General features: G+C 49.4%; 1 protein-coding gene across 1 annotated transcript in view; it reads left to right on the forward strand.

The window, feature by feature from the left end:
- The window catches only part of STK33 (serine/threonine kinase 33), a 151360-nt gene extending 142020 nt beyond the window's left edge, over positions 1–9340 (forward strand). Inside the window, exon 13 of the mRNA XM_021062263.1 lies at positions 7429–9340. Coding sequence (XP_020917922.1) covers positions 7429–7641 — 213 coding nt within the window. The 3' untranslated portion in view covers positions 7642–9340. The remainder of the gene's footprint in view (positions 1–7428) is intronic.

Consider the following 11055-nt stretch of genomic DNA (forward strand, 5'->3'; position numbering starts at 1 on the left):
CAATATAAAAATTAAAAAAAAAGAAGCTAATCTGTGAAGCTCCTGGGAGAAAACACAGGAGAATATTTTGTAACCAGAGAGCAGTCAAAGATTTCATAGAGCAGAGAAAGCCCTTTAAAAGTGGATAAAGTGGACTTCATCCAAAATTAGCGTTTCCTCATAAAAAGCATATTAAGAAAAGGAGGGGCCAAGCCCCAGGGAGAGAATATCTGCATAACCAAATCTGACAAAGGGCTTGTACCTGGAGGGTAAAGGCAATTCCCACAACTCAGTAAGACAGCTCTTTGTCTTAAATGGGCCTAAGACTTGAACAGACACTTCAGAGAGGAAGATATGCCAGTAGTTAATAAGCATGTGAAAACATGGGCAACATCATCGGTCATCAGGGAAATGCAAAAGATGTAAGGAAAAGTTACAGTGATACATCACTACCTTCTTTCCAGAATGCCCCAGATTTAAAAGGACCTGCAACTTGAAATGTCAGCAAATATTGGAGCAACTGGCATTTTCCTGCATTGCTGGAAGGAATGCAAAATGATGCAGTTCTTCTGGGATACGGTTGGCAGTTACTTGTAAAGTTAAGCATTTACTTACCATTTACCCAGAATCCCGTGTAAGTTCAAGAAAGGACTTGTAGAATATGTTTATAGCTGCTTTGTGTATTAGAAGAGCCCTAAACTGAAACCAGCCCAAATAGCCATAATAAGAGATTGGATAAGCAAAGTGTGGCATGTCCACACAGTGGACTACCACCTGGCAGGCAAAAGAAGAAAACTCCGAGTACACGGATGATTCCCAAATACATGCTATAATCTGTGTGAGAATCTATGGCTATCTCAGTAAAAATTTTCAATTACAAAACATCTTAAGCAAAAGAAGTCAGGCACGAAGGAGTAAACATTGTCTGTTATTTCACTGATACGCAGTTTTAGAAGCAAAAGTAATTTAGGCTGAAAAATGTCAAGACACTTGTAGCCCCAGAAGCGGGGGTGCTGACCGGGACATGGCATGAGGGAACCTCTTGGGCCGTTGTTCCGTTTCTTGGTTGGGGCGTTGGTTATATAAGACCAGCATTATCCAGACTCATCAAATTGTGCATTTGAGATTTTGACATTCTACTATATGTAAATTATACTTTAATTAAAACGAAAAGAGATATTTTTATCTTTCTCTAATTTGCAAGTTAGATTTGATTTTCATTAACTCCACACAAGGCCTAGCTCTTTATGTAGGTAGCCCTATATAAGAAATCTATATATTTGGAAGTAAATTTATCTCCTTCCCTTTGCTTTCCTTTCTCTTCCTTCAAAAACCCCAGGAATGTGGGAGAAAGCAGGTGACCATTACAATAAAACTATAGCTGAAAACTTAGGATATTCTGTCACTTGGACCTTGTGCAGGCCTATAATTTGAATGTGTGGCTCTAGAATTGGTTGCTATGGTGATAAACCACTTTACTTAAATAGCATGTATTTTACTCAAAATTCAGAGAAGGGGTGACGGTTTCTAGGAATGCTGCGCTGGTATTAACTTGGAGGGATGTGTCCAGAGCCTACAGGCTTTGCATCCACTATCGCCACAGGAGTTCATCAGCTTCAGGTTACGCCAGCGAATAATGGAATGGGTGTGTTTAGCCCGGTTTTCCGGTTACATACCTCCCTTGGCACACACGGAGCCCCCTTTTCAAGATTAGTAAAGTGATCTGGAGAAATGAGGCCCAGGGTGCTGAATTACTAGACGGTAAGACCGAGGGACCTCTGCAAGGTCGTGTTTCCCATCGCTGCCTCCAGCAGGAGCGGCAGCCTTCAGCGGCCCCACGCGGAAGGCGTCTGCCAAAGACCAGGAACAGCAGAGAGGCTGCCTGGGGAGCCCCTGTGTCGCCACCTGGCCGCAGCGCTCAGAGGTGCCGTCTGGCGCCTCGGCCCTGCGGTCGCCCCCCCCTCATTTTCCAGCGGTGACTGGGAAGGGCTCTCTTACAAAGACGTCCCCGCCCAGGAGTCCCATCAGCAGCCGAATCCCATCCCTTTGTGAGTACACAGGCCGGTGGCGGTGTTTCACATACGAGTTCTTCATAATTTTATCCGAGGAGAGACAAACGCTTTTCTTTGAGTTCTAAGTTTCAGATTATAGCCCGGTTCTCGTGGTCCCTGTGAGATGGTCTATTCCGCCGGCATCTTTAGAGAACAGTCTGCAGTGCCTTTCAGGCCTGCTTTGGGATTGACGTGATGCCGACAGTCTCGTGATGGCCATTGAAACAGACTCTGCCCCCGGCACCGCGCACGGAAACTCCTCGCCGAGCGCTCCCCCCTTTCGTACAGCCTTCTCGGAGCGCCTGACCGTCCGCACACCTTTCACGACCTGGAGGATCTTGGGAACGTCTGCGACCTTGGCAAGTCCACTTTCCGTTTCTCTCTTCTACTACAAAACTGTAAAACTGCATCAGGGCAGCACAGATCCCTGAAGAATCCCATCAACTATAAGAGAAGAAGAAGAGAAACTTAAAATTTAGATAACCTATAACCTACAAAAGAAATCCTTTCAAAAATCCTACAGAAAAGCCTGGAAGTTGGACTTTCCCTTAGTTATTTATATTCCAAAGAGATGAGAGGCTTGGCTCTTGGTGAGGAAAGCTGTAGCCTGGCCCAGAGGGCGCCGGGAGGCCAGCCTGCGTCCATGTTTTGTTAGCATCAGAGCGCAGCGGCGCTAAGGGCGGATTTAAGCGGGAAGGACAGTCTTTAGGAAACGTCTCGGGATTCTGATTCCTCGACAGTGGCGTCCCAGACTTAGCACATCCGCAAGTTAGCAGAGAGGCGTGTGGAGCACAAGCATACGTGATGTTGTGTACGGTACACACACACACAGAGGCTTTTAGGCATTTGCGGTAACTTCCTGCACAAAGGTAAGTAGATTTGCACTGATGTTACCGAAGGGTAAAGTACAGTCAGTGGGACTGGTTTCAGTGCAGCCAGTTTTAGGCCAGTGTCGAAGCTCAATTAAAACATGGTTGATTAAAAATCTTTGCAAATGAGGCAACCGACCAGGGATGAATCCCCCAAATATGCAAACAACTCATGCAGCTCCGTATCAGAAACACAACAACCCAATCCGAAAGTGGGCAGGAAATCGAAATAGGCATTTCTTTAAAGAAGACAGACGAATGGCCAACAGGCCCAGGAACAGATGCTCAGCATTGCTAATTCCTAGAGAAACGCAAAGCAAAACTACAATGAGGTGCCACCTTACACCAGTTAGAGTGGCCGTCATTAAAAGTCAAAAAAATAATGCCGGAGAGGATGTGGAGAAAAAGGAGCCTCCCGCACTGTTGTCGGGAATGTAAATTAGTGCATCTGCGATGAATAGTATGGAGGTTCCTCAAAAACTAAAAACAGAGCTAACACATGATCCTGGGCACATATCCTAAGAAAACCCTGACTCACAGAAGCTCAGTACTCACAGAAGCACCATTTGCAACAGCCGAGACATGTCCAGCCAAGACAAGAAGCGCCCCCAGCAGATGAGCGGGTAAAGAATATGTGGTCAGTCTCTTCATATGAACACCGGCCATAAAAAGAACGAAAGGACGCCATTTGCAGCAACATGGGTGACCCAGAGCCTCTCATGCCAAGTAAGGTAGGTCAGAGAAAGACCACTACCATGTGAACCACTTACGTGTGCAATGTAAACATCTGGTACAAACGAACCTCTTCACGAAAAAGAAGTAAACCCACGGACCTAGAGAAGAAACTGACGGTCACCGGGGGAACCCCCGGGACGGGTGGGGCGGGGCGAGGTAAGCCTAGGAGTTTGGGGTGAACACATGCACACGGTTATGTGTGAACTAGGTAAGCAGCAAGGACCTGCTGTAGAGAACAGAGAGCTGTAATAACCATAATGGAAGAGAATCTGCAAAGAATATGTATATAAATATATGTGTGTCTGAATCACTTTGCTGTACACGTGAAGCTAACACGTGTTGTAAATTATCCACACTTCAATAAAAACCAAACAAAAAATAGATTCATAAAAACCAAAAAATGGTGGACCCTGTTAGTTTTAATATGTATTAAATACCAAATTGAAAAAGAAATAAGAAAACAGGTACTGATAATGCTGCTGGTAAGAGTGCAGGTTGGTACAACTGCAGTGGAGGCCATGGGGCGATGTCTTTCAAAATTACAAATCCCTATAACTCTTTTTTTTTTTTTTTTTTTTGTCTTTTTGCCATTTCTAGGGCTGCTCCCACGGCATATGGAGGTTCCCAGGCTAGGGGTCTCATCGGAGCTGTAGCTGCTGCCTACACCACAGTCACAGCAACACGGGATCTGAGTGTATCTGTGACCTACACCACAGCTCACGGCAACGCTGGATCCCCAACCCACTGAGCGAGGCCAGGGATCAAACCTGCAACCTCATGCTTCCTAGGTGGATTTGTTAACCACTGAGCCACAACGAGAACTCCAAATCCCTATAACTTTTGATCCAGAAGTTCTCCCTCTAAAATATGTGCGTCCTGTAGATGATTTATACGTGTACACAGTGACACAGATATAAAGTCACTCACAGCAGCATTATTTGTGCTACTTAGGGTTAGAAACACCCTGAATGCCCATTAAGGAACTGGCTAAGTAAATTATGGTACAGTCAAAGAAGAGAACGCTGCACAGCTGAAGGAAAGAGGAGAACTCTTTTTGTCTATTGACTTGGAGTAATGGTCACGATAATTATTAGTTTAAAAAAATTAAGGTTAAAAGAGTGTTTACAGTGGGCTGCCGTTTGTGTTAAAAAGCGATATGAAAGTGCATCAGTGTTGAGACAGATGGAACATATAAAATTGCCATTAGTGGGCTGGTTTTGACCTGCAAAAGTGACAGTCAATTCCATCTCATTCTGCCTAATATTTGCTTGAAGTTGCCTAAAGTCTCTTTGGAGAGAAACACTGTAAAGTGACAGTGCTGGTCGCCTGTGGTGGGGCTGCAGAGCTGAAGTAACCAGCGGGCAAGGAGGCACTTTGAACACCGTGAATTTCGAAGCACGAGGCTGCACCGCCTATTTAAAAAGCACTAACGCTGGGTATAAGCAAGTAAGGTGAGCGTGGCTCCATGATGGCATTTTTCTCATCTCGCTCGAGGACGAAACTGAAATACCATGTTTCCACCCTGAAGCAACCAAACATTTTGGTTGAGTTTCCTTCTTCCTTCCACTTTGCCGGGAAATTCCAAGCATTATCTTAAGATATGTTGCCCAAGAGGGACCCGGAGCCTCTGGTGTCTTTGGAAAAAGAGCATCCCTGTCCCCCTCGTCCTGCTCAGAGACTGTTTCTGAGGGTTTCCTCCTGGAGCCTTCAGCTTCCGAGTCTACATTAATGGCTCAAGGACAGTGATTAACCCGTGGACCAGTGAAGAAGAACCGAAATGGTAAACCAGAGGTGAGTGTGAAGCGTAAAGAGGAAAATGCCGAGCCTCTGTTCCTGTCCTGCAGAGTATTAGTTTAGCAGGTGTGTGGAACAGCCTTTCTTCAGCTACTTAGATGAGAACTCAAGAGGGAGAAATGTTGAAAGAGAGAGGGTGAAACTTAGATTCATCTCCTTAAAAGAGTTGTATGCCGAGTGACTTAAATGTTTACGCAGTGAAATTTCCAAGGTAGGTTTCATGTCTAGCGACCAGTTCTGAACTCAGCAAAGCAGCTTATGGTCAGGCAGACACTGGACTGTGGGTGTGTTGTATTCTCACCCCATTGCTGAACCTAAGGAGTTTTCACGGAGACACAGCCTGTGTTACTGGATGCTAACACATTTTAAGGGTTTTCTGTTCCTCAAAAGAACCCACAGAGAAGCAACCCAGAAATTTTCTTGAGAAAAGGACCTTTTTTTTTAATTGATCTCTATAACTTATATTGAACATATATAGATTTTTAAAAGATTGATGTTCTCTTTTTTATTGCTTTTTAGGACCACACCCTCGGCATGTGCAAGTTCCCAGGGGTCAAATCAGAGCTACAGCTGCCGGTGACAGCACAGCCACAGTAATGCCAGATCCGAGCCGCATCTGTGACCTACAGCACAGCTCACAGCAACAGGGGATCCTTAACCCACTGAGCGGGACCAGGAATCGAACCCACAACCTCATGGATACTAGTTGGGTTCGTTCCCACTAAATCACAACAGGAGCGCCGAAAAGGACCTCTTAGCATTTCCAAATTTATACAAATTAATTTTTCAGTGTACAAAATCACCTGCTCACGATTTAGCCCACGTCGCTGTGACGTCACACGGCGTGGGGTGTGAAGAGGCACACATTTAAGGGCTTGTCCGAAATAGGCAAACGTCAGGCACCGTTTCTCTTTCTTCACATACAGGACCTGAGGTGTTGCTGCAGCCCTGGGAAGCCACTCATTCCTGGGACAGATCACACACTGGGCCTACTGCTGAGTGTGAAACGTGGTCGCTGGCATCACGAGAGGCCCCCAAACACCAAAGCCCACACCGGCTTTATTCCGTGTTCCATGGAATCTTTTCACAGTCCTGGAAGGTTGTTCTGATTATTAACTCACATGTACTTTCAACTCACCAGGACTTTAAACTTCTGAGCCCTTTTCCAGGATCACTCCGTGTGCAGGTGGACCTGTGGCCCCGGGACCCCCATGTCTCATCGCCCGTCCTGCTTGTGAGGGTCTCCGAGACCCTCTCTGCTCTGCTCAGCTTCACTGAAAGGGAAGTGAGCCCTTTTAAGATGCAGCTAAGGTCGCGCTGGGCTCTGCTTCCCTCGCGGCAGCAGGATAGAGGCCCTTCCTGGGCTGCGGGCCGAGGGTCCTGTGCAGACACCTCCGCCTGTTAGGTCCCTCTGTTTGCTCTGCTCTTGAGAGCCCACCGAGGGCCGTCACGGGCAGCACCTCGGGTCATCCTCGTAATAAACCCGTGCCGTAAAGGGGCAGATACCACTTTCCTCATTTACGGCGAGGCGTCGAGACCCCGAGAGGCCCGCAGACCCGCCGCGCCGGGTGGCTGGGCGTGGAGCCGGTCCCCGACTCGATGCCGAGAATGATGCGAATGCGCGGAGCGGCCCCGGGAGGCGCCTTTGCGCCGGGTTAGACGGTTCGGTCGGGATGAGCGCGCCCGCGGGTCCAGACCGCATCAGGGCGCATCCGGAAAAATCTGAAGAGGAACGCGTCTGTCCAGGAGGAGTCACGGCCACCTTCACTCTGCAGGGCGCAGGGCTTGGGGTCGAGCCTGTGCTCTGCTCGACAGACCCTGACGCTAGACAGTTCTGTTTTCTGGAAGGTTCTAAAGGCGCTTTAAGAACAGTTTCACGGTGTGCTCAGTTTATGTCTCGCATCCGAAGAGTCCACTTTGCAAAGCTGGACTCGCTTCCTTGAATTGATGGATCTTGTTTCGTTCTGAAAACTCACCCAGGCCTTTTCTTTGATTTCTAGTCGGCTGCTTGTGACAAGACGCGTTCTGGGCCGGGTAAGAAGGACGACGTGGACGACTCGGAGCTGCGTTCCCTGCGTTCCGTACCCAGCAGACTCCTTCCAGTGGAACTCAAGGGAGAAGCAGAGAAGCCCCCCACGACCTCAAGCCAAGGGGCATCCCCCAAAGGCAAGGTTAAATCCGCTGCGCTGCCCAGAACCAAAAAGAAGCTCTGACAGTGCTGCGCGTACAGAAGCAGAGCTGCTCTTTCTGGCGCTGGGAATGAGGGGTAGGACGGGAGAAGGACTGAGACCAAGCTGAGCTTTTTAGCCCCTTAGCCGTGCGGAGCCTTGCCACGGGTCTGCACCCGTTTCAAACGGAAGCTTCTTTTCTCCAAAGCGGGTTGGTGTTAAAGGCAGCCGCCGACAGGCTCGAAGGCAGGCGCGGCCAAATGAACGCAAGGTGTTTTGGAGAGTTGTTTAGAGGAGCAGATGCCCGCAGAGCAAGGCTGTGGGCGCCCCTGCCCAGCTTTACTTCCAGTTCTTACATTTAGGCACGATTACTTATATGGGAAAGTGAGAGCCAGATATGGTAATGGAGCTTCCAAGTGATTATGTGCTCTTTGCACTAGAAGATTTGTTAGGAAATTGCTAATAAACTTGCCGCAGGCGTAACAGCAGGAGTGCTGCAGCTAGTCATGCATGTTCTTGTCACTTTAGGTTGCTGTAGATTATTTAAGATGGCTTATTTTATTTTATTTTATTTTGGCCGTGCGCATGGCATGTAGAAGTTCCCAGGTTGGGGATTGAACCTATGCCACAGCAGTGACTCAGACGCCAGATCCTTAACCTGCTGCACCACAAGGGGACTCTTAAAACAACTTATTTTGAATGTAGAAAAAAGAGGTTTTTGTAACTGCTTCCCCTTAACTTGCTGCTAAATTCCCAATGTATCAATGGAATCAGTAGAAAAAAGTGGTTACCCATGCACGTTAATTTTGATGTGAACAGGAGGTGGCCCTAGTCGGGTTCTAAGCCCCCGATGCAGACCCTGAGCTTGACCCGCTGCCGCAGAGGTGGGCGCACGTCTCTCGGGAAGGTGCTGAGGCTGGACGGGGTGGAGAGAGCCATCTCTCCGCTCAGTATGACAGGGCTCTCCTCCTGGGCGCGTGATTTTGTGTTCTGGGTCACGGGGTGAAGAAGCAGCTTGCATCTGCTTTTACCCTTGTCGAGTAGTAACCTGGTTTCATTCCAGCCCCTTGTGGGATTGCGCTTTAGGCCCCATGATGCCCCCCACCCAGCCAGCTGAGCGGGTGCTGGATGCATGTAAATCCCCTCAGTGGCTGAAGGCAGTGAATATCCTTCTTGCAATGAATTTGGAAGACCCCCTCGTGCCTCCAGATGGGTCAGAGAGGGCTCTGACGCGGGTTGCCCTGGCTGGGTAGTTCTGCCGGTGTTTTCCTGGTCCGCTTCCCCGGGGGGGAATCTGCCAGGTGAGGCAGAGCTAGGTAAGGGGTGATCTAGACTTCGTTTTACTTTTTAATTTTTTATTATAGTTGATTTACAGCGTTCTGTCAATCTCTGCTGTACAGCACAGGGACCCAGTTATACGTACATTATACATTCTTTTTCTCACGTTATTCTCCATCCTGCTCCGTCACAGGGACTGGGTAGCGTTCCCTGTGCTGCACAGCAGGATCTCATTGCTTCTCCACTCCCAATGCCAAAGTTTGCATCTACCAGCCTCAAACTCCCCGTCCATCCCACTCCCTCGCCCTCCCTCTTGGCAACCACAAGTCTGTTCTCCATGTCCACGAGTTTGTTTCTTTTCTGTAGACAGGTTCCTTTGTGCCGGCTATTGGGTTTCAGATACAAGTGATATCACGTGGTGTTTGTCTTTCTCCTTCTGACTTTACTAAAGCTCAAGTTGACCGCTCCTTTGAGGCCTGTCTCTTTTTTTTTAAGGCCACACCTGCAGCATATGGAGGTTCCCAGGCCAGCAGTTGAATCAGAGCTACAGCTGCCAGCCTGCACCACAGCCACAGCCACGCCAGATCCGTAACCCACTGAGCGAGGCCAGGGAATCGAACCCGCATCCTCATGGGTCCTAGTTGGGGTCCTCCTGCTGTGCCACGGCGGGTGCCCTTCGTGGTGATGGCTTCCCTGTCCTGTCGGAGCCCGTGCGCCGCCTCCTCGCCCGGATGAGTGAGGCGTCTCTGCGGCGCTCGACCTGGTCGCCCTCGGAGGAGCCAGGCCGCAGCTGGGTGCAGAGTTCCCTTTCCCAGCGGTGCGGGCGAGGGCTGGCAGCTGGTCTCCTGGCAGAAAAGCCAGCGAGGCAGGGGCTTTAACCCCGTCGATCTTCTGGGCCCAAAAAAGGAACGTGCCCTTTCTTCCAAAATGTGTTCGAAACGCTCTCACGTCGGCGGCGATGCCGTCTCCCGGGTCACATCGGGGCAGCTCTGTTGTTAAGTTGGACCGGCTCCAAATTTCTGTCCACATTTTTTAGTCTTAAATTAGGGACTCTGCTCAGTAAACTCCACAAAGGTCCAGAACTAAGGACCGAATGAAAGGTGAGGCCATTTTATCACCTTTTAGGGCGTCGGTACCTTCCCCCCAGCCCCAGGCCGGGCCACCTGTCCTCCTCCCGTAGGGCGCGTTGTGTTCACGTGCCTCCGTCTGCAGCTTCATTTGAGTCACGTAGACTTCTTTGGACAGGAACTTAGCTCACTCTTTCGAAAGGGAATTTTCATATTATTATTATTATTGCCGCACTTGCAGCACATGGAAGTTGCCAGGCCAGGGGTCGCATCAGAGCTGGAGCTGCGGTCCTGCAGCACAGCCACGGCAGCATGGGCTCTGAGCCACATCTGCAGTCTCTGCCGCAGCTGGCAGCAACCCCGGGTCCTTAACCCACGGAGTGAGGCCAGGGAGCAAACCTGCGTCCGCACAGAGATAACCTTGGGTCCTTAACCCACTGAGCCGCGATGGGAACTCCTCCCATAGTGTTTTTATTTGTTAGTCCTCTGCACGGAACACGCTTGGGCCAGGCCATGTACGAATATCGACTGGGGTCGGGGAGCCAAAAGAGAACGAGTGTGATCGGTAAAGAAATCCGATCGGGTGACAGCACCTGGCTGTCCCAAACCCAGAAGCGGGAGCCAGAGGCAGGTCCCTCGGGGGGTCAGAGCCGTCCTTGCCCCGTCAGTCTGGCAGGAGCGGCCCCGCCTGTGGCCTGAACACCCGCACACCTGGGTGAGGACCCAGCTGGAGCCACAAAGGCCTGCGGGAACGGAAGCGGGGGAGGCGCAGGTGTAAGAGGTGGCCGCGGAGTCGCCCTCCCTTTTATGTGGGAGTGTTTTATGATGTTGGGAGGAGAAAGAAGGCAAAATTCAAAAACATTTTGTGCTTATCACTGAAATGCTTTGTTTAAATAATTCTATTTGACTCCAAAATGTAAGTTCCAGGTTAGAAAGATGAAAAGCAGCCAGTCCTGAAAATGAAGCTTTTTAAATTCCAGCCCTGCTGTTGGCATAGAGAATAAAGGCTTTGTTCAAACATGCATTCACAGCGGTAAGCAGAGCTTTGAAATTGGCCGGGGAACCAGTGTCCCGTGATGGCTGCACTTGGCTGGAGCCCGAGGAGCTGCGGCCT

Source organism: Sus scrofa, chromosome 9, assembly GCF_000003025.6.
Source record: "Sus scrofa isolate TJ Tabasco breed Duroc chromosome 9, Sscrofa11.1, whole genome shotgun sequence".
Taxonomy (NCBI): domain Eukaryota; kingdom Metazoa; phylum Chordata; class Mammalia; order Artiodactyla; family Suidae; genus Sus; species Sus scrofa.